Here is a 24964-nt window from a genome sequence, read left to right as displayed (position 1 = left end):
CAAACCAATGTCAGATGTGCTCCCAATTCAGTAAGACGGATCGGAAGCTAGAGACCATGTGATCTCCTAAGTAACTAAGGCGTGGGTGAAAAAAGAAAGGGTCCTTCCAACGTTATTGCATAGGAAAATGCTAAATTTTGAATCGTTGTCAGCGAACTTGTATCCGTTGGTTATGTATAATTTTCAGCTTTCCAGATAATCTGAGTATTTCTGCAGAGCTTTTGTTATTTTGTACAACTATAGGCCTTACTGGTCGTTCGCGAAGTCCATGGCAAAAAGTGACCTTTTCCCTGACGCTTTAACATTGGATGGACATTTTGTTTTACACACGAAAAGGTGGTCACGTGATCCCCATCTTCCAACCCGTCTTACAGAATAAAAACTGAGAGATTCTCTTGGGTACATTTTTTAAACCTCAGTCAAATAGGCTAAATAATGAAGTAAAAAAATGATAATGAAGAAGATGTCTTCGCTAGATAAAGACGCATGTTACTGATCACATGTACAAGGTATTTTTCCCATTTATTTAGGCAAAGTCGGAGGTAAGAAGGAACAGCCCCCCCCCCCCATCCCCCCCCAACTCACACACCATTCTCACCCGTAATTTCACCCCCACACTGCCCCCTCTGTTTTCCCCACCATGTTTGCCACATATTCATACTCACCAACAAAAAATAATTGATATTAATTAGCTGAGTACACGAATTGTGCATATATCAGAACTGTTTGTAAAACAGACACAGGAAACAAACAAATGAAATAAACAAACAAGTGAATTAGTCAAGCTATCTATTTTCTGCAGATATCTGCCTTGTACCTATTTTGGGGCGTGTGGTAAATTACCGTGTCCATTAATCCCATGCATACTAATTTCAGATGGGATTAAGGGTTGTAAGGTACCAAAACAAAACTTGGTTCCAGACAACAAATGTGATAATAGAATTATTTGGTGGTTATTAATTGAATCTCATCTTCCTAGCTAGAGTTGGTTTAACAGCTGCTATGGTTGCCATCATGATAGCAGACTGCTTAATTTCCGGACCATATGCTTGGGCCTGAGGAATATGTTTTTTTTTTTTTTAGTTCAAAGCCATTGTATCCGTTGCAAGAACAAGATTGAGCATTTGTTTGTTGTTGTTGTTGCTGTACTTGTGTGTATTAAGAACTTAGGACACATCATAAAGTGCATATTAAGAAACAAAAACCATGTGTTTCATGTATCTTTTAATTTTCACGTTTATAGTGTCGTTAATTTCAAAGCTAAGAAACTGCTGCTTCTTTTATGCTTACTGTGAAGTCTAGTTTATTGAACAGAAAGCCAGCTTCTTTTGTCCTTGTTCAAACACAGGATGTGCACTTCTATCAGTTGCATTATCATGATATCAACATGTGTCCTAAACACGTCTTATGTTCTCTCCCAGGGGCCATCCCTTGCCACACCAGATTGGGTTCTGTGACTCAGTCTGAGACTGTGCATCGCAGAAATCAGTCTCCAGTTTTCATCTTTGAGTATTGATTTTTGGCCCTTGTTGACAATGAAATGTGCTGTAGCACTACTTGTGCATTCTAGCCGTGTTCTGGTTTGATCTGGTAGCAAAGAAACAACGTTTTTCTTCTGTTTACAAGTTAGGTCACGGTGACAAAACAAATTTGAAAAATGAATTGTGGAACAATTACTTTTAAGTTGTGCCGTTAAGAATAGAGACACACTTAAACTGCAGAAGAAAAGAAAATATTTTTAAAATTTGAAATGCTTTCATTACTGAACATTTTAATTATAAAATGGTACTTTTGGATTTAATATTTTATGCATGTTAATGACTTGGTTAAAATGTGCATAAAAAAGCCTTTTAGGTTGCCCATTTAAGAACATTTAGAGCACGAAAATATTGCTAGGATCATTGAAGGCAGGGTGGGGCACCAAGAAATTCTGTCTTGTCAAAGATTTGTTTATGTACTTATTTTATTTATTTATTTGATTGGTGTTTTATGTGTGACCGATTTGCTCTAGAGATTTGCCATATTAATAGATCATATTAAATCTTCTTTTATCAAACGATTACATGTTTTAAACTTATTCCCTGAGCTTTGCCTGGTTTCCTTCCACCCTAAAAAAAAATTTATCGGAATAAAAGGCAAAGAAAACTTGGAAGTAATCATCATTTGGTGCATGTGTACATCTATATAGACCATCCACCATATATGAAAATACAGACCTGTACGAGTACATGTACTTGACTACTTTTTGCTGACATTAGAAAGGTGAGGTGGGCTTCATGAACCATATGATAATACATGTGTATGGTGTCAGGTCCTGTGATATCACAAGTTTTATGTTTACTTAAATCATAGTTTTGTGCATTGTATGTGCTAATGTAGGGAGCCATTTTAAATACTTGGTTTGGGCTGGGGAAAAACAATGGGAAATCATCTAGCTTAATTGCAGTTTTGTTCTTCTGCCTATGTGCTCAATAAAGACGACCTTATGAATGAAACATTTTACTACATTTTACTATGGGAAGAAGAAAAAACTAATATAAGGCTACACCAATTTTAGTTTGTTTAGTCTGGGCGAGCCGATGATAAAAAATAAAAAAAGGAATAAAAATATAACTGAAATCCACTTTTTTGATTTGTTCCATCTTGATGTTTTTATGATTTTCTAGTGTTTCAAAGCTTTTTGATGATGTTAATATGTCTTCAGCAGAAAAAAATTGCTGGGACAGTCTATATGTTACACACTTCAGATGATTTTCAAGTTATATTTTTTATATTTATACCGTCCTCAGACATTGAAAAAAAAATTATATTCTGCCTGTAAAACAAACATATAAATTAGTGTGGAGTTTCCTGTATAGGTTTCCCAGGTTTATCAGATGATAGGTTAAAGATATAGGCTCTGCATGTACTAGCCTTTAAGAATATGAGAGCCTGATTTATGTACTGGCTGTAAAAGGCCTTACACGCAAGCAGTTGTTGGAAATGATCCCCTGACAAAGACCATTGCTTTCATTACAATACTGCCAAAAGGGAATGAAGAATGGCTTGATCTAAGTGTTAAATGATTAGGTTTTGGTGGCCACTTGTACAGAGAAGCCCATTAACATTGATTGAAAGCTTGTGTGGTCACTAAAACTGAAGGCTGTATGTGTACATGTATTTATGGCTTGTCCAGTAGTACAGTCATCAAGCAGCCGTGAAGTGATCAACCGTACAAGTACAACCTAAGCCATAACAAGAGGGGCTGATTATTTAGCGGTCTAAATAACAGATTGTCCACCTGTTTCCCGACAGGTAATTTTTGACATGCAACAAGTGCATTTTTGCATTTATTTTCAAGTGAAGAAAATATTTAGACCCCAAGACAGGAGTGCTTTAAGGTAGAGAAATTGTAGGACAGGTAGAAAAAAATATGATAATTCATCTTCTGAGTGGTCAGTTCTTTGACCAAGTGTTTGTTACAGTGATAGATAACATCTGTATAAAGGACCATGGCATAATTTCAAATATGTATTGAAAAATTTCCAATTTTTGTTTTCAGGAAATCAAATGTAGAAACATACCTTTGACATATCTGCTTCATTTTTTTTTCAAGTAAGAAAACAGCCTCAGTTTAACCTTGATTTATATAACCTAAGAAACAAATTGAGACCAAACACAAATATGTAAATTGGTAAACCTATGACATACATGTAGCTACATTTACATACACATGATTTCTGGGTGTTGGAGAAGTTTGTCTTTAAACCTGGCTTAAAGCCAAGGGTTGAGGTTGTCTTCCATTTGATTAAAAACTCAAAGGGGTAAATGAAGCAATGGAGATCATTGTTAAATTTTCATGTTATCTAGTTATTCAATAATGTTTATGAAATAAATCATAAACATAATCTCCACAGAGGTTATGTACAAAGAAAAGTAATGTATATGTCAGTTTATACACAGTATACTGATTCTTACCTGAGACCCACAAAACTATTAAAGAATCTGTTTTTATTAGGGCTAGTACTACAAATTTCACCTTGTGAATGTGTTTTCAAACTATTATTACTTTGTGGGTTTATTCATCACTCCGGAATCGGTTTTATTGCCCGTTAAAATTGTTATAATTGAGAAGAGGAAAACCTCTGATAGAATTATATATATTCCCATTTTCCCTGTGCCCAGCCATTCTTTGGTCTCTTGCGTGTTTGTTGAATCTGTGTGCTCATGCAGATGCATACGTCAAAGGAAATGCGAAAGAGACCCAATTTGCCGTTGGACGTCATTGTGCCTTATGTTCAGGAATTGTGTCAACTTCATGCCCTGTTCAGGATGGTGTGTTGTTCTGATTATGCTGCTCACTATTGATCTCTATAGAGAACCACTGGGGCTTGTTTGCCTGCTGTCCATTGCCGTATTGCTGGTATGACCAGAACTAAGCTAACAATACACGACAGCATAAAGGATGACCCTCCTCATTGAATACATTTTTAATGGCTGTCCTTTTATGGAAGGGCTGCAGCATTAAATACCATTGGTCAACGTCTGGTTCACTCCTCCCCTTAGGGAAGTCAGTGGAATTGATTAAAAAGAGGCGAGTTGATAATCAATTGGCTACATGAGATCACTCAGTTTCAGTCTGTGTTGACTGTTGTAAAAGCGCATCATAGATGCGCAGATTTGCTGCTACTCTGTCCTGGAAGTTGCCGTGTAAACAGTGCTAACAGCTCCCTAGTTTTCATTCAGTCTGGATGGACTGGAAACTGTGGAGGTGCCTTCTCAAGTATTGACTTCCAGATAGATCAGTTACTTCGAGTCTGCACATATGTGAGTTAACACCAACCATCTTTCTGTACTTCTTTTGTCCGTCAGATGCCTGTTTTTGAGAATCTCTCTGAGGACCAACTGAAGCACTGGAAAATTGTTTTATCTCAGGAAAGATGCAGAGTTTTTCTCTGAAGTGTGGGAAATTGTCCGAGAAAAAATACTGCGAAGTTTTCATGCGACAGACTTCAAGGCTGCTTGCTTAAGAAACACCAGTTGAGTAGGTTTTCTGTTTGCTGTTCTTGGGAAAATTTTGCCAGGTTTTCTGAAAGGTAGCCCACAAGTTTTTTGGGGTTTTTTTTTGATGGTGAAACCATGAAGGTTTTATAACAAATACTTTTTTTTTTCTTTCTATGAGAAGTACTCTGACATTTCAATTGTCGAAATTATTTACAAATCCAATGAAAACATAAGTGAATTGGCAATCCGTAAGCAACACTACTCTGTAAGAAACCCTGTAAGTTGTACTCCTGTTCTACAGGGCACTTGTGGGCATATATCCATGTTACATAAATTAAAGATTGGGGGAGATGAGATATAACATTATTTAATAGTTTGTATTCTAGAGGACAGCTGATGGGCTTGTGGGAAGCTCTTTTTCACTCTGCCAGAAAGGTATAGTCCAAGAAACCCTGTGTTACCTGTAAAACAGACCTTATACTTAATGACCTGAAAGTGGTGTTGACATGATTTTTTCCACTGTTATATAATTTGAAATTTGAGGTAAAGATACCTGCATTTGAAAGGATACAAAATTGCTTCTGTGTCAGCTACGATTGACTTCAAGACACACTTACCGTGCTGGTTATGAAACAGAAGGACTGGTCATTCAGTGCTTATTGAGAAGTCCCTTTATACCAGACAGCCATTCCGTATTATGCTGGTATGGTGTCTGGAAGTCATCTGTTGGCAAGAAGTTTGGAGTCTCACTCACACCTGTGCACGCTCTCCAGTTACCCATACAATAGTGGCATCTGTAATCAGCACTCCACAGGTCTGTGCTCCTGCAGGCGAGAGTCCGTCATGAAGGAGAAACCCGCCCACAGAGGGTCGAAGGTCAGAGATTTGACCCCTGACCTGACAAAATTAAAGCAAGATACCTGTGCTGGTGATAACAAAACTTGTAATGGTAATCCAGGGGAACTCCCTACCACACCTAACAATGCGTCTGTGGGATGTTTTGGCTGTTTCGCGGAGAAGGGTAAGTTTCATGATAATACATTTAGGCCCCATTTTATTTTGATGGGAACAGAGTCATGTGCAAGTTTGACGTTTCAGAAGAAATATTGAAATCTCTTGTTTGGTGGGCACTTTTCATAAAACTTTATCAATATATATTTTCATGTAATTAAAATGGCGTTGTCAGGGTTATATGTAGATGGAGTTGACCTGATTTAAGACGTCATTAAATATGTTTAAGAAATAATATTCTAACACATCACCCGTTCACATGTATTTTACACTAATTTTCAGTCTTTACTCCTTTCGATTTTCAAACTGATACCTATTCACCCCTTTATTTTGATTATACTTCTCTTGGGTCGATCGCTCCAAGAAGAGTCCACTTTACAGAGCTACGTGGTCCACATGTAGAGAACCAGTGAGAATACCACATTTCGTATGTGATATATCCACGCTGGTTGTTGGGTGACTTTCAGACATTCCTAAAGTAAGTTCTTGCTCAAAAATTTCAGTCTGGAGCGTTCTTCGTCAACCTTTCGATGGAAAATTAAAATAAATCAATTAACATGTGTACATAGAATTTTGCTGTTACTTTTCGTTGTTTATACTTCGTAGATGCTAGGTGTATACAGATATGTCCACGAGTGTAAGTAATCCGCCCTCAAGTTAAACTTGTTGACCTACATAAAGATTGCACGGCTTCATGTTGATAACGTCATATAGTTGTTTTCATACGTTTTAAACTGTATTCAGTACCAGCCTATCCTTCCTGTGGTTGAAACAATCGTGCTGAAAGATATGATGTTACTCCTCGACAGCAGTGCTGGGTCGCAGTGAAAAAATTCACTGCATATACGGTCAGAGATGTGCAGTCGACGTCTCTATTTTGTCCTTTTTAGTATGCATTTGGCTGATGTGTTAGAATATAATTTATTTGTTAAGAATTGTTAAAACTTGGTTATCCTTAACAATTAATAAGGACATGATCATCCATGTATTTATGTAATAATGTGATAATAATGAATTTTATAAGGAGAACATTTTTCTTTGTTTCTGTCTGACCTATCCAAGATGTTTTCCATCAGAGAATATTACAATGTGTACTCTACATTCCACAAGATGTGGAAACAAGTGTAACAAGTTTTAGTCATAAATTAATCAACTGTGAACTGTTTAAAAAATTTACAGAAGAAATTGAATGCAAGTCTTATGTTCTTGAGTGTGTTGTGAAACACTAATCAGCTAAATAAATAAATTGTATATACATAGATCAGAATTCACATCATTCAGACTGATCAGTCACCCAAGTTCATGTCGTGTAAAAACACCTGCATGGTACAGGTATTGGTGTGCTGTGGCAGTTGTCATGGCTCATTGTGAAGAGCCTAACTGCATACATCCCTGTAATATTCACTTGCAAAAATTTACATATACAATTATATTTTCAAGACAAACTGGAATATCCCCTATTTTTTTTTTTTTTTTTTTTTTTGTGAAAGTACATCATGTACCTCCATCTCAGTTATGAGCACTAACAAACCCTCTCATTGTTTGTATCAAAAACTCTTGAGTGTACAAGCACATGTAATTCCACTGTTCCGTTACTTCATTAGGTTACATGTATATCATTGTGATAGTAGGATAATGGAAGGAAAGTTAAAAGACTGAGGGTACAGAGGCAAGACGGTTATCATTATAATGTTGGGGGCCTTTTGGGCATGGGGGTGGAATGCTGCCTTTGATCGTACGGATCAGTGCTGTATGATGATCACTGAAGTATTACTAGAAGATTCTAGTGTAGTATTTCGGGGTCTGGCCTGGTTGGCTGGGTATTCATTTGCTGTTATCATGTTACGTGTGATGTCATGTAAAATAAAACCGGTGTTCAACTATAGGGAAATCCGTCTTGGGTATCCGTCTTCTGATACCACTCAACACATAAGAGTGAGTATACATACAGTAGTGAACATGTGTGGTAATCAAGGTAAATAACCTAAAGTTTCGCCCTCCACCCCCCTCCCCCCCACCCCCCTTGAATACAGTATATTGTCGGAGGCAAATTGTTCTCATGGAGTATTACTTCCTAATACAAAAAGATGGAGCTCATCGTCATGGATGAAATTTTTGTGTCATTTAGCATGTGTTGAACTGTTGTGGTGTGCTGTTTAATTATCTCATGGGTTGTTATATGTGTCTGTCAGATTGACTCTGATGTATCTGTGTTCTCATCTCTCCAGTACAGGATGGTACAAAACAACTTTCCTATCATGTTGTGTGAGATTTGTTTAACGGCTGGTGAGATAACATTAGTTCATTAGATTCCTGTCTGAGGTGTTTGCACTCGAATATCACATGGTTTTCTGAGAAGTTGCTAATTTCTATTTAACTGTCTCCGGATTTCTCTGACAGCAATATAACCCGACATAACTGATGCCAAAATAACAATACCCTTCGGGTAATAGCAGCGGGTTTCCCTAAGGGTACTTTGCCCATCCTATGCCCCGTTGCCCATGTATTGATCAGAAATTGGACCTTATTAGGTCAGGCAGGATCTCTAATTGATGGCACTGTCACTTTTACAGTCGACTTGTCTGATTTCTGTCGGGATAATTTTGACAGATCTGACCTGAAGCCCATCGGGTCATTTGCCGTGGCCAAAATATGCTTCCTCCTGATTTCTGTTGTGGAATTACCGTGCTGAAAGTCTGTTATTTTGAGCTGATACATTGTTATTCCACCATGATGTAAGCAGATTGAATACTGTTTTCACCAATAAATAGACAGCATTTTTCAAGAATCATGATGAAATCCCGACGTTTTCCGTTTTTAGCCTAAATTATATGTCAGTCTGTGAAATTAATGTTTCTGTCTAACTCCTGATTGTTGAGTGAAAATGTTGCATTAAATTTTTGCTGTGCCAATGGTCAACACAGCCATTTTGGGAATTTTGTTTTATTTCCTTTTCTGATCTCGATTTGATTTTTATCAACTTTCAGGATACGCTAGAGGTATAGCATTCCTCATTCACCCATTCAGCCTGAACTTACCTGTCTAATACATGTACCTGAGTGTTGAGTGCATGTAGACATTTAAAATCTGAAATGTTAAAATTTAAACTTTGTTATGTACTGTAGTTTGTCAGAGCCTTGGTTTCCTTGTCTACTTGTTGGTTTTTCTTTCTTTACAGACCAATATAACATTTGTGTTCTTGCCACAATGAGTAATGGTTGGTGGAAGGAGACTTGGTGACAATGTCAGTATTCACTGATACTTGTGCAGTGTCATCTAGCTTCTGTCTCCCATCTGCACATGAATATGACGTGCCATGTCATGAAAATGTTCGCTCATAATGGGGTTAACCTATTTAGGTTGATTATAATGCAGAATATGTTATTTTTTTTACACATAAATGGCTCTCCATGATAAATCCATGACAGGACAGCAGTGCTATATCAGAAATGTTACGCTTTCTAGTTCGTCGGACATGATGTACAAATTTGGCGAGGGATGAAATAAACATTTTACCTTGTTGAATAGGGCTATTGGCTGACATATAGTTTTTCAAAAAACAAAAATGTGTACTGTGTGACAGCACTAGTTGTCTCTACCCTCCCTCACCACCTGTACTGCATAACCGAACCCCACCCCTCCACCCTGGCTGGAACCTGTTAGCTCTCCATACATTCCATATTAGAACTTTATTGATCAGTTAACCTCATGAATAAACCTTTTAAGACCAGTGCATTGATTCTGTTTATAATAGCCAGTGAAGTAATGCCTAAAGCTTGATTTAATATCAATATAAATATGAGCTTAGAAAACGGGATTGTATTTAGGTAATTGATTTGGGGAATATAATGCTCTGCTATTTACTGTAAAATATGATGCGTCATAAAAGCTGGACGTTGGATTTACTGCAGTTGTATAGAATTGTAAAACCTTGCTTATTCAGGCTTACTTTAATTGTCAACATGGTTCAATATGTACATACTTGTTAACAACTTAAAGAATGTTTTATCTTTCTTTTGTGTATGTGTGAAGCGATGAACTAGGATGCCCCAGTTAGTATTGTTAACTTTTCAATTCTAAAAGGTACACAAAGTGCTGACGTGTTTTATTTTTATTCATTAACAATTCTTTTATGTTTCTGATGCCATGTATGGTACATTTACTGAGATATTTGTATGCTCCCTTCCATGTGCAGTCAGGGCATCTTGATTTCAATTTTCCCATAACTGTAAAATATGGGGAAGGCATACATGCATATGTTTTGTTAACACCATGTGTATAGCATGTAGATTTTTTCACCTGGAAGAGTTAGGTAACTGCAAAGTTTACATTCTGTGAAACATTCGGTGTTGGAAAATGTCGTTGGAAAACCGTTAACAGAGCTGTTGCCTTTGGATTGAAACAGTGGGTTGCTGACATAATTGGCTTGCCAGGTGCTTTTTTTAAAAGTGAGAATTTGGTCAGGCTGATAATTGTTACATACTGGTACAGTGGTTTCTCATGTTGACTGCCCTGCTTCCTCCATCTTTATGTATTTATTTGTTTGATTGGTGTGTAATGCCGTACTCAAGAATTCTTTCATCTGTAAACCCGAACATCTTGATATATATATATGGCCGTTACCCAACTGATACAGAGGCATCCTATATTTTTCCGTATAAGATGGTTCGTATATTCATCCTCTGAAAACAGGGACTATATTTGAATGTTTACATTTAAAGCACTCTCTGCTGGGGAAAGCCATGAACTAACATCAGAATTTGGTGTGACATAACTACAACAACAACATTAAATTGTAAAGACAGCACATTTGATGGTCTTCTTTTAGCACACAAAGAAACGACAAGCATGTTCCCTACAGCCTGGGGGAAAATATAAAACTTTCAAGTCCAAAACTACCCAAACTTTGATCATGGCTCCCGAATTAACACCGCAGTGTTGCGGAATTTATTAAAGCTCAGTGAAAATATGACTGACCTCCTTGGTAAAAATCTTTAACTTTGTCTCTAGAGCACCTAAACACAAGGTCGGGCAAATAAATATTCACATGTTGATCAATCCCATACAGTCGCTGATCTGATCTCGTTTCACTCAGGGTCGAATAAATTTATCATATGAATCCGAAATTTAGGCCTACCGTTTCCATGAACTCGGCGTCTTTCGTGTTCCCATCTTCTGAATGTAAACAGTAAAAATAGCAAATATATTCGGCGCTCATACACTCACAACAGTCGTCAGTAGTTTTTACGGGCGAGCCATGATGAATGCTTACTGCTCTTTTTGAAAATTTCCGTTGGAGTCACTGGAGCTACAGCCACACACGATCAGTGGCTACACAGCACTGAAAAAACTTTGAGTCCAGTCATCGTGATGTACTGTAGCCATTTCTTTCAAACAAGATGTGATTTTAAACCATACCACACATTGAAATGTCTCTCTCACGTGACAACAGAGCATGTCAGGGGATTCCTTTGGGGTAGGGATTTGACCACGTTTCGTGAAGTGGCGACCTTGTAATTGTCCAAGCTCCTGAATGTTCACCATATTGATGTATTTTAAATAGTTTGCAATTGAATCATTGAAATAGAGATTTAAAGAGCATTATCACATTGGAGCTGAAGAAATAGTGCTCATTTATAGATGAACTACATTTTGTTGGTGCAGAGTCTCTAGTTGTAGCAAGTCAGTCTACTGATTGATGAAAAACCATGTGCACTTTGACTACTTATTATGTAAAATTAAAAATCATAAAAGTGCGTGTTCCGCGATGGTGTATCAGCTCTTGCTGTCTGAGGTCGGGTTGTAGCATCTGCCGCGCTCTTCGAGCTTGGCTGACACGACAGGTTGACCTCAGACAACTCTAGCTGATTCATCTTTGTTCAAACACTGTTATAATAATCTCTATGTATATTAAGTGCGGGGGCCTCCGTGGCTCAGTCGGTTAGCGCGCTAGCGCAGTGTAATGACCCAGGAGTCTCTCACCAATGCGTTCGCCATGAGTTCAAGTCCAGCTCATGCTGGCTTCCTCTCTCGCCGTACGTGGGAAGGTCTGGCAGCAACCTATGGATGGTCGTGGGTTCCCCCGGGCTATGCCCGGTTTCCACCCACCATAATGCTGGCCGCCGTCGTATAAGTGAAATATTCTTGAGTACGGCGTAAAACACCAATCAAAAAAATAAATAGATAAATGTAAATTAAGTGAAATTTTCTTTTGTATGGCATGCAACACCAAACAGAAATGAAGTTTATTTGTTTGTTTGAGGTTTAACACTAACCTTCAAAAACTTTAAAATAACTTCAAGGGGCAGTCAGGTTTATGGGTGGAAGAATTCAGAGTGTCTACAGAAAAGCATTGTGCTATGCTACTGGTAAGTACAGGTACCTGATAACCTCTTAACTACCAACAAAAACCTGCATTCGTTGAGAGTTGAATAAGAAGTTTTGACCTAATTGATGAGAGGCTGATTTGCTTCAACAAGTACAGTGGTTTAGGTGAATGAACGAGTCAGCAAGAGCCTCAAATTAATTAAGTAGAACAAGGAAAATTAATGTAGGAAGTATTAAAGGACAGCAAATCATTTATAATTTCATGGAATTTTTCACCAACTAATCTAGCTGTAGTGCACTGTATAAATCGTGATCAGTTGGTGAAAAAGAAAATGACCTAAAATTTAGCCCATGGCATAATTTTTGAGGTATGTTTGTATGATATCTTACTGGGAAAATGTATGGAAAAATATTTTGGTGCCAAAAGTAACATTTTATGACATTTATTTGCTTCGAAAAATGCACATTTGTGGGTGAAAATTGAGGTCGTTAACTGTAGGATATATTCAGGGCTTGGGCATGAAAGAAAAAAAGAAGAATTTTTTCATCTCAAGCCAACAATCGTGGTAATAGGACATCATCACGCAGAGCCATAGCAGAACCATGCACAGCCTGGTTTTAAGATAGATGGTTTTTCAATGTCTCTAGAGAGATGTGCTGGCTATTTGCTTAAGGGAACAGATAAATGTAAAGTTGACACTGTTATACTCTTTCGACTCTCAGACGGCCATTAGTTTTGTGATAAGGACATGGTTGGAATGTGGCATTTGTACATGAAAAACATTCAACAACAAATCATATGACTCAAGTTTGACTGAATGCATTTTAATTCTTTTCCTTTCAGCATATGGATTCCTATAGACATGTACATGTTTTTATTGAATTTTGGATAAAATTTTGTGATGCAAACAAGTGATAGGATTTTGTATGTCCGCCTTCTGAATGCTGTTATGGACGCGTCTTGGTTTGCACCGATCCATTTGTGGGAACTGTGTCTGTGTGTTACATAATCTTTTCATGAAGAAAAATGTTATCTGGAAACTCCATTGTTGAAGAACATCCCTTTATTATATTTTTACAGATTTCAGATTTTATGGAAATTTTCCTCAGTTTTGAGTGTTACAGTGTGAGCTTCAGTTACCCAGTATAGTGTTGCATGTATATATATGTATCTGCAGGGGTGATCCTTTATATTCCCTATTTCTACGAAGAGGGGTAAACAAGCAACGCCATCTCTAGTCTGAAATTACATCAACACATGCTCCGTGTTCTATATTTTCTATTACACAAATAAATTGTCAAAAGTCTTTGATGATTCTGTTGATCCAGAATTACAAACACACCCCAGGCTGAAATATTTTGCTATGGAAATTAGGGGAGATGTTAGGGTTGATGAATTTATTATATCGCTATCCAGCTCTCATAAAATCTCATAAATGACAATCTTTTATTCAGAACTGTTTAATTATTTAGAATTGAAGATCATAATAGGGTTGTAGGAAGATCTTTTCAATGTAAATCTCTCCTTAATTGTTGGAAATGAAGGACATGTGCTTATTTTTGCGTGTTGCAAAGATAGCTTTGGCCAAAAACATTTAATCAGTGGAGTCAGAAATTGTGGAAGGATGAGGAAACATTAATCGATACTTAGACTGGTCTGTAGTGTTGGTGATTTTCATCTTTTACCAATGTTAAAGTGGTGAGAATTAATGTTTATGAATTCAGAATACCGATATGCCTTCAATCTTTTCCACTCATATCATTGATGCATAATCTAATGGTTTTTGACAACATTATCTGGCCCGGACAAGATAATTTATGATTGCATTGGACTTTTTCATGTTTCAAGGCAGAAATATTTACGAGCTTGAATTGAATCCAAATCCTGTAGGGAACAATTTTGTAGCGTACGTTCCATACGGTGTGGTGTTTTGGTTCATTGTCCTATTGGAACAGGTTCCACGTTCTTCTGCAGTGCAGATATCTGCACTGTTGTAGCAGTATGCATGTACATGTATCTTTGTTCAGTAGTCACTCATGTGTATGTAGGGTTGGGTCCAGGAATTTGTGACTGTCTCCTTATTTGAAAAAATGAAAGTGGCAGGTCAAGACAATCTTTAGTTTAAACTTTTTCCATTTGATTTCTTCGGGGCAAAAATGAATTTTTCGATTTTTGAATGTCCATTCGATTTTTACATGGATACAGTGGGGCCCTAGATCTGAGAGTGATTAATTGATTTGTAGTGCTCAAGTATTTTTCACTTCAGTTTTATGGATAGGGAAAATCGGTTATTTATTTATTTTTATTTGATTGATGTTTTACGTTGTACTCAAGAATATTTCACTTATACGATGGCGGTCAGCATTATGGTGGGTGGAAACCGGGCAGCCCGGAGGAAACCAACGACCATTCGCAGGTTGCTGCCAGACCTTCCCACTTACGGCCGGAGAGGAAGCCAGCATGAGCTGGACTTGAACTCACAGCGAACGCATTGGTGAGAGACTCCTGGGTCATTACGCTGCGCTAGTGCGCTAACCAACTGAGCCACGGAGGCCCCAGGGAAAACCAGAGTAAATGGGGTAGATATTCAGCCTTTACCAGCTACATGTATATGTACCTGACAAACCTCTTCACTTAAAGCCACCAATGCGGTCGGTGTGAGTTCAAGTCCAGGTCATGCTGTCTTCCTCTTCCGCTGGGCTCTGCCCGGTTTCCTCTTGAGTACGTAAGTGAAATATTCTTGAGTATGGTGTAAAACATCAATCAAATAAATAAATTCACTTAAAGCCTTAGTGGAGACAGTGAAAGCTGGCTTCTAGCATGTGACATCACTTATCAAGGGTCAGATTGTTGCAGCAAGGCAGTACTTAAACCATCTGAGCCAAAGAGGCTACCAGATGTACATGTAATAATGCCGACTCCTGTCATTGTAGTAGACATGTCTATATTACACGTTTGTATGACATTGAATTGTTAAATGATTGAACTTATGTGGCTTCAAACACATGGGCAATATCGCAGACATATTGTGACTGTTATAGACATGTGCATGTGTTGCAGTAGATTGGTGTACATATACATGTATGTTTTATATTCTGATAGGTTGGCACTCCAGGACCATCCCACTAATATGGTCGCTGTAAGTTCAAGTCCAGCTCATGCTGACTTCCTCTGTGGCCATTCGTGGGAAGGTCTGCCAGTAACCTGTGAATGGTGTCCTCCCGGCTCTGCCCGGTTTCCTCCCACCATAATGGCGCCATTTTATTAGTCAAATAGTTTTGAGTGCGGCATTAAACGAGAATCAAATAAATAAACAAATAAATATATTTTGATATTATAGCGATATACATCATCTGTATCTATGCGTTTTATTTTGATGTTTTGGTGGATATATGAATGAGGAGGTGGCATATTATTTTCAACCTTGTGAGATGGCGCTAGTGTCAAGCAGGACCTCAAGCCAATGTTACATCCAAGATTGATTGTAGCAGAACATGGGTTGTTAGTTTATACTGAAACATCGTTCTGTCTTTATTGTGCCATCATCACGATATCCTGGGAAAAGAACGTCTGACATCATAAAAATGGTGTGAGAGTCATGCCGCCGGGTCTTTTGCCAGGTCCTCATTTCAGTAGACATGTTCATGTGTATACTGTAGCGGTTTTCACAGATATGCATTGTAGTAGACATTTGTGTAGTTTAACTGTAGACATGATGTATGAATTATAGTATATGCAAAATCACATTGACCATTGTTTAGTGAAAAAGGGTTGATAATACTCATCATCATAAAATGAAATTTGAAAAGGACTTTAATACAGGTAGGTCATAAATTTTACAGTTTAGATGGATATTTCTGCTAATCCGTTGTTCTCATAGAATATCAGAGTTGATGTTTCATTAACATTTGTGATAAGTGACAAAGATGTAAGAAGCTTTATTGGAATTTAAATTGAAGAGACGCACATGAAAAAAAAAATTTACATGTGTGGTATTGTGCAGTGTCCAGTAATTCTGTGGAACATTGTACCTGAATTGTAAGTAGAGCATAGAACAGGGTTAATTTGTGCCTGTCTGTCGGTCTGGGTATATCTAGACTTTAGTTAATTGGTTTGTGTGTGGGAGTATCTGCCGATTCTACTTTTAATCAAGATTACTGATTACTAGGCATCATCCCAGCTTAAAACCAGGGAAGAGTTCCAATCCGAAAGGGAGAGAAGCACGAAAAACCAATACATTAACATAGATTGATTGTGACGACGTCCGTGAATGTGTCCCAAGTCGAAGTCGTGGTGTGTGGGTTGTGTTGTATCTCTACTACTACTACATGGTCATACATTGGGTTACAAACCACCGTGACGGTGTCGTTGTCGTCTGTTGCACTCAGCAGGACGTAGTCAGGTTGCCCGGATAAGGCAGTAAGGTTAAGTAGGGGATCGGGCATAAGTAAGGGGAATAATGATAGGAGCTGCCTCTGGTCTCTTACATCTCTTATGCTGCCCTGTTAAATGGAGAGATGCGGAGATATGATAATGGGTAAAGCTCACTGCTGCTGTCTGTGACGCTCTGGAGTACCAGTGATCCATGATTACATGTGATATTAAGGGGGTGCTTCACTCTAAACGCCAGACTTGCCTGTGCGTGTTCCGAACGACTACACACTGTGTTCCTCAGACCAGGGACAGCTCTCTAATGAACCAACAGTCCCTCCTGTTTACCACTGCCTGTGTCGGATCTGTATTGCATCAATACCATGTGGCTGGCATAATTGAAAACACATTGGCGTGGCTAAGATTTATTGGATTGGTTTAAACATGGAAGAGTGCCCATCATTATTGGGTTTATAGTGGCCAGACTGTTGTGACATCAGCTAACCCAGGACCACATGTCCTCAGCAGGCTGGGAGGATACTGTGAACAGCTGATAGCTTCTCTGTCTATCTGTGTATATACCTATACTCTATACCTGCTCAGCCAGGTGGTTAAGGCTGTAGTATAATACTTACTTCTGGTGTGCTGCCTGGGGATCACTGTCAACATGTCGCAGTGCATGGATTACAGACAGTCTAACAGCTTCGCTTCTGTCATTGAGAACATCAACAGGGAGTTGCAGTCTAAAGGTAGGCATGGTAGAAAGTAACACATGCACATTATAGATATCGGTAATTTCTGCAAAGCAGCACTGTGTCATTATGAATTTAGAGGTTCCTATCTCTTTGAAGTGTGTACGTATGCTAGGGCCGTCATGTACAACTACATTTCTTATGCATCAATTCATGCTCTTTATCATACATGCACAGGAGGGATACATCTTGTATATGTACACACATATGTAATAATGCAAGAGCATGTGCTGCCAATAACAGTAATTGATGATAACTAATCTTTCTTTTTTTATCATTAAATTCAAATAAATCTGTTCTTTGATAAAAAGTTACATTACTTCTGTATATTCATTTAGAGTTCATGATTTGATTTTCAGATGCGAAAATGTTTAGTATGTTTATTATAAGGCTTGCCCCTGTGCTCTGCCCAGTTTCCACCCACCATAATGCTGGCTGCTGTCGTATAAGTGAAATATTTGCCAGTGCAGCGGAGAGCACCAATCAGATAATGAAAAATTTATTGTTAGTGTTTATAAATAGATGCAAATAACTGTGGCAGCCAAAAAGTATGACAGAAAGCAGCAAAGACCATGCATACTGACAAAATACTAAGACAGATACTTTTAATATTTATGAGAACCTATTCAGTCCTTCTGTCTCTGGCATACGTGGGCAAGGTCTCACAGCAACCTGTGGAATGTCGTTGGTTTCCCCCGGGCATAATGCTTATGCTTATAAGAAAAATAGATTTGGGCATGGCGTTAAACACCAATCAAGTAAATCAGTTCTTCTGTCTTATATGGTGAAAGGACCTAAAATTTTGCCCCCAAAAATACATTTTTGAAGGTACATAGAAAATATCATAAAATGTCACTTTTGATGCTGAATCTTACATTTTCCCTGTAGGATTTCATCCGACCTTCTGAACAAACTTCAAAATTCTTATGTATGATCAAAAGGGCTCTCAGAATTAGGCAAAATGTGCAACTGTGCAAAATTTTAGGTCATTTCAACTAGAAATGGCACATTGTTCACACGTCAACCTGGATTAACAGTAGTCTTTCATTGCATATATTTTAGTCAAGAAAACAAATAAGGATTGAACTGAGAGCTACTATGTAATGTAAAGTTGGGTGTGTGTATGTGCATAGATATGCACGTCAGCCTGTTAGATATTTCCTGTTTTGACAGTGTCATTGTTTGGCCTGAAAGGGTATGTTTTATTTTCACCATGTTTTGATACAAGGTTTATGTGTTTGTGAGCCAGCTCAGGGCCTGTAGGACAGGTCTGTAACTTTCAACAGGGTGCTAGCTCCTTGGAGTATTGATTTATGAATTACAGATGTCTTGAGTTCCACCAGTCACATGTTACATGCTGTCTAATGCTGGGATTTGACTTCAGGCACAGCTGCTACTGATACCTCTGTCATATTGTCTTCTATACATAAAATTGACCCAGTCACTCCACCCTATAAATTACAAATGTACATGTATACTTGAGTGACAATACCTTGATTTACAAAGGTTAAAAATAAATGTTTTGTCACCATGTAAGTTTAGAGAGAAACCTGATAAAATGTTGTTACATAAGTGTTGTCATAATGAAATATGACAGGAATTGCTTTCAAATTATTCAACGTCAGATGTCAAAAAGAAAAACAAAATTATAATCCTCATTATTGAAATTGGGCCTATATTTAGAATTGTTATTTTGTGTATAAATACCAGTTGGAGAAAATATACATTTGGAAAACCCTGGCCATTAGTATCTTGTTTTCAAAATTGGTCAAAATGAAATGGCATAAAAGACGTCTTAATAAGATTGAATGTGGTATTCACTCAAAATGGTTTAAGGCATATTCCCCAATCTTTTCACATATCAGTAATAACATTATGAATTTGACTTCTTTGATAGATTTTTTTGTGTGGGTAGTACTAGTGGTAAATTTGGGCTCAGTGGAAGTTAAATTTGGTTGTTCAAAATTAAATTATGTGATTTTTCAGCACAGTGGACCTGCCTGATGTTGTGATTTAATCCTCAATATTATTACAGAATAATAACTGTATTATTAATTGTAAGACTACATTTTTTGGATGTAACATACATGTATATTCTTGTCCTAGAAATTTATCTCCGAGTTTCAAGATCCAAGTATTGATACATGTAATTAATACTGTTCAGTAAACCCTAAAACCATTTTCTTAATGACATCCAGTAATCCGATTGTTGAAAATGTTTTGAAAATGGGTTGGGAGTTAATGTACATGTATATATGGTTATAGAGAGGTGCTTGTGAAGGACGCCATCTGGCAAATGGAATCATATCATAGGCCTATAAAAAAAATGGGCATTATGTTAGTCTCAGTAAACAAGATTGGATGATTTCACTACCATAAATTGTGTCTGAAATTGAAAAAGAATGGGAAATTGGAGTCTGGGTTACTCAGATAATACCAATACAAGCAAAACCAATGTTGACAAAACAAAAAGGATACTTGCATAATGTTGCTCACATGTTGTGGGCTTTGGTTGACATTTATGTTTGGACTAAGAAGTGAGTAGACTCAATACGATTTCAGCATGTTGTGGGTTTTTTTTTTCTGTTTGTTGCATGCTGCGTTGGAAATTGTAACCATGTTTATATACAACAACACTAATGTGCAAGCAGGTGCAAATAGATTATATCATTCTACACACATGCATATTTTAGCTGCGTTTTCCTGTTCGTTTTCATTTCAGGACAGTTCATTGTCATCATTGCTTATGAGCTAAGGTGTTTGTCGTAATTAGGAATTTTTTTTTTTTTTTTTTTGAAGAATGTTGTATAATCATTTTATATGTCATTTTTAGCTTGCGAGTACGAAGTGAGGCGTGGTATTGTTAGAGAGACAAGAAGATATGGCACTATCCATGTTTGACTTAGATTTTTAATTAAATACTGACCAGCTTTTAAATTCTGAATAACTGCCATGTTGAGGCAATGTGACTCCGACCTTTGATAGATTTCACAGGTTCATATTTACTTATTTATGTCATGTATTAAGGGAATGTCATTGGTGGGGCTGTATGCACATGTGTATACCTTTTCTGAAAGGAAAGCAGTCACACTTCACAAAAATCTAGTAAGGTGGAGGAATCAGTCAGATCCAAGCAAAATTGGTCATTAGAACAAAGCTAGGTAGTGTCCGAGAAGTTTAACATGGTCAGTTTCAGCCCTTTTAGCGTGTGAGCTTAATTCCGACCTGGGACAGGTAATTTGTGCATTCCGCCACTGTCGCAAGTTTTTGAGGCCAGATCGTTTCTGCCGCCCAAAAGTTTGTCTTCAAAAATTTCTAAAAATTCTAGGATGCCCACGAAAGTGAGGTGTTGGGACTCTCATATAACTCTGTTTTGAATATAAATATGTACTTTTGTGAGTATGAAATTTACTTGCAGGTACTTATAATTAGGTGTAATGTTTGTTTGACAATGATAGTTTGGTTTGTCACAATGCAAAGATTTGAAGAAAATTGAAATTTATTATTGCTTGTCATGAAAGCACAATCTTAAAATGTAAACAGCGCATTTTCTCAGTTTATTTGGAGTATATGAACATAAACATATCTGTACCATTGATTTAAAATAACCTTGGATCAGCAAGACTTTAATTTGCTTCTGATATGTAATTTGTGGTAGTACAGGTATCGACATGTGGCTATCAGGAAAATGTATCATGTTTTAGTCGGGCACATGTATGTTTTATCATCTCAAGTGGAAGCTGGGCAATTAATTGACATTTGAACTTCATGTAAGACCATATAAAATGCCCTGCAAATGCTATGGACAGCTTATTGCCACTACGACTAAAAAACACAGTAGGCTGGAGACTATACAACTTTAGATGGAAAATAAGGAAGTTTATAGCCAGTGTATAAGGTTTAAGGCAGTGAACAAGAAGAAGAATTTCAGCCTAAGTATGTTGTAGACAGCAGAGAAAAAAAGATAAAAATAAAAAGAAAGCAAATTAAATGTACTCATTTTGTTCCATTACATGACAATTTTCAGTTCTTTTGGTTTTCTTATTCGATCCATTGTGATGATGCTTCTGAGCTAGCTCTGTGCAATATTCCGGAAAAAAAGCACCTGTTGTTGATAGGCTGAGTTTTTACCATTCTGTGTTTAACTCTACCTAATTTGATGGTGATGGAACAGAAGTCTTTGATTTACCTTTTCTTGTGTGTTTTCTTCCTGGCTGAGTTAATTGCTGCAGAAAACTGAGCAGCTGTCTATCTGTATATAATGGTGGGTGAACGATATTGGCTGTGTATAGTAAATTATTGAGCCCTTGACCGAAACTCGTATGCCATGAAGCCAGTAATAAGATTGGTGGTCCTAGTCATGTTAATACTGGACATTAATATAGGAATAAGGACTGTGAATATTCGGCCGTGCTCTATATATTCTCTGATTACCGTCAGATTTAATTAACAACAATCTCGGCTGTCAATGGCTCTCTCGAGACGCACACTGTTCACTATGCACAGTAAGTGAGCCTACATGTATGAAATTAAGGCTTACCTGTTAACGAGAGATGATAACGTGCGCCGATGAGAGACCTTGATTAACGAGTATGAACTAATCTTGTTAGGGTGACCACAAGAAGGCTGCTACATGCTGACAGGTGATTACTGTGTATTAAGTGTTATTAAAGCTGAGTCGTAAAGGGTTTGAATTATCCATCTGCTATGCTCCAGTTACACCAGTGCACTGATAACTTCAGCTGATTCTTTTAAGCTGCAATGAGCATCTATGTGGAAGGACAGTGTTGTTGTTGTTGGAAATGGTGCTAAAGTTTCTACTGGTATCTTCTCGGTCTTCATCTTGGGATGCATTTTAGAAGTGTGCATACAATAGAGCTTTTGGCCACATAGCAGTCGCTTTAACTTGTTGTTGCTACATTTCATAATTATTGAAAAATCTGTTCGTGCACTTTTCAGTTTTACCATGCTACATCACGCTAAAGATTGAATGATTTGCTCCGTCAGTCTGGATTTAAGCTCGGGTGTGCGCATCCAAAGTTAAGCTTTGTATGCTCAAAGTTCGTAAAGATCATTTACTGTATGTATAAAGGATTGGGAAGCTTCTCCCATCACAAATACTAATGTATACAGATACATAAGGCAAAAAAAAAAATGCTATAAACATGAAGTACAAGTGTCGTGGCTTTTATAAGAAACCTTTAGGCTTAGCTTTGGTTGAGAAGGCATATTGCTGTAAGTGTGAAGAGTGTCAGGAACCTTTCATGATAATAATTAGACACTGTAGTGAAACAGCAGCAAGCTGTGAATAGAGCAAAACATAGTAGAAAGCTTTCATAGAAAGTTAACTTGGCGTGAAAAATATTAATATTTTTTATAACATGTAGGCTATCATAAATGATGTGATACTTTGACTGTGTAATCCTCTTTGGTGAAGATAGTTTTTTGCCAACGATAGAAGTGTCTTATTTTGATGTTTTATGTTTAAGACATGCATACTTGGAGTTCTAACATGTACTGTGGAATCCGTGGTAGGCTCTTGTGCTGATATCCTTTCCAGTTTGTATATAAAGATGTTGGGAACAAATCATCTTTGCACTTGAGTGCATTCAGTCCATTCTATTAAATAAGCTATTTTAGAGTCTCTGTATTCAAGCTATTAAGCAGTTTTTGTGAATTTATGACTTTATGACTGTATAAATTACAACAGATTTAGACATGCATCTGTGTATAGGTTGAAGGGAGTGACTGTGTGGTAAATCTCAAGAGCAAAAATCTCATAAACCTAGAAATATATGTACCATCTGGAACCATGCATACAAGCTCAAAATTATTTGTACAGGCGTAGTTATTACAGTTGGATGAAGTCGTGTAAATGGAACCAGGTATGTTAAATAATGCCCAGAAAATCTCTATGTCCTTATATCCAATTTAACTGCAGACCTTTGAAGGAAATCCACCCCGATGATACACATGTATGTCCAAAATCGCTAAGTGTGCACTGAGTTTAATTTGTGCAGTTTGAAACTGGTCAGCTGGATCATATATATTATGTGATTCAGCATGTCCAGAAACTGCAGAGACAAGACAGTTCTGTATTGATCTGTGGTGGTTATAGAGGTAAGAGAGATCAGATGTCAGTGTCATGTAGGCAAACAAAAGTCATCATTAGCTGATTGACTGCAAACATCAGCGCACATGACCCCTTTGTGCAGTCTATTTTAACACACCATGCTGTATTAGTCCTGTAGACATGCTCAGTTAATGGACTTGCACAATGCACTGTGCTCATTTTTATTTTAAGGGATGGTATTTGCATGTATCTTCAAAGTCTATAACTAGCTGCAAGCCATAGATCACTGCCACGGTGCACCATAAAGGTTATTCAGTGATACTGAGTGCATTATTTCATAATAGGACCTGTAATTATATACGCATCCAGCTCATGCTGGTTTCCTCTTCAGGAATATGAGGGAAGGTCTGCCAGGCAAACGCAGATGGTCGTGGGTTGCCCCTATGCTCTGACCAGTTTGCTCCGACCATAATGCTGGCTGCTGTCGTATAAGTGAAATATATTTTTTGAGTATGGCAAAAAGCACAAATCAAGTAAATACATATATAAATTCTAATGAATATATCTTTGTGTAGCTTGCATAGTTGCTTGACATATGCCTAATCCTTCCTGTTCACCACCTTGGTTGGCAAGAGAAAGGGTTTTTTTTTTTTTTTTAGAAATAACCTGGCTCTACCTGGTCTCCCTCAGTCGTAAACTTGGCAATTACTATGAAAGTAAAAAGTAAAATATGCAAACATTGTTTCAGTGAAATATTGCTTTATGTGATTACAGTGGATCTTTAGATTATAGGTGTCTGACTTAAAGTATGAATCGACATGTAAACAAAAGCATATTTTAAAATATACATGTAAAAATTTGTGTCTTGAAAATGAAAATAGAAAGCCAAAACTGCATATGATACATGTATGTTTATGTCTGGAAAAAGAATAGATGTTTTTATCATTAAACTTCTCTCTACAGGAGTTGTCTGAGTTTAAATTATCACAGTTGAATTTTAGAAATAGGACAGGAATGGCAACCATTCTAGGTTAATTATTTCCTACAGATCATAAAACATTGACTATTGGTATGCTGTCCAGTAGAGAAGATTTAATTATTTTCTGTTGATCTGATCGGTACAATAAACTGTCTTCTGTGAGATTGTATGGCATAATACATGTATTTCACATATATGCATGTATCATATGTATGATTAAGGTTGTACGGTTTGTGCATTGGAAGAACCAGGGAGCAAAATTCCACTGCCTACATAAAAATGCTGCTACAGTATTTCATGTTCTTGTAAATTAATAAATTTGCAGAGGCCAGAATGGATGAATTTTGACTGAGTGATGGTCATCTCGTTATTATTGATATAATACAATGGGAGAATGGAGAAAATTTTTGGTTTGGGAATTGAATGTCCTGGCTACATGTATGTTTGAGGATCAGCTGCTAGCACAG

The 24964-nt window shown here is 37.4% G+C and overlaps 1 protein-coding gene across 4 annotated transcripts in view; it reads left to right on the top strand.

Moving 5' to 3' along the window:
- LOC135471899 (dystrobrevin beta-like) overlaps positions 1–24964 on the top strand; it is a 108559-nt gene that overhangs the window by 465 nt on the left and 83130 nt on the right. For 3 of the 4 annotated variants that reach the window (XM_064751318.1, XM_064751321.1, XM_064751317.1), the window contains exon 1: positions 17351–17442. The exons of the other annotated variant lie outside the window; for it this stretch is intronic. In XM_064751318.1, the coding sequence (XP_064607388.1) occupies positions 17361–17442 (82 nt within the window). In that variant the 5' untranslated portion in view covers positions 17351–17360. Of the gene's footprint in view, positions 1–17350; positions 17443–24964 lie in introns of those variants that run through there. 4 annotated transcript variants of the gene reach the window in all.

The sequence above is a fragment of the Liolophura sinensis genome, chromosome 7 (genome assembly GCF_032854445.1).
Source record: "Liolophura sinensis isolate JHLJ2023 chromosome 7, CUHK_Ljap_v2, whole genome shotgun sequence".
NCBI classification, from domain to species: Eukaryota; Metazoa; Mollusca; class Polyplacophora; order Chitonida; family Chitonidae; genus Liolophura; species Liolophura sinensis.
Note: the sequence above shows the minus strand (reverse complement) of the source record. Positions and strands in the feature narration are given on the sequence as shown.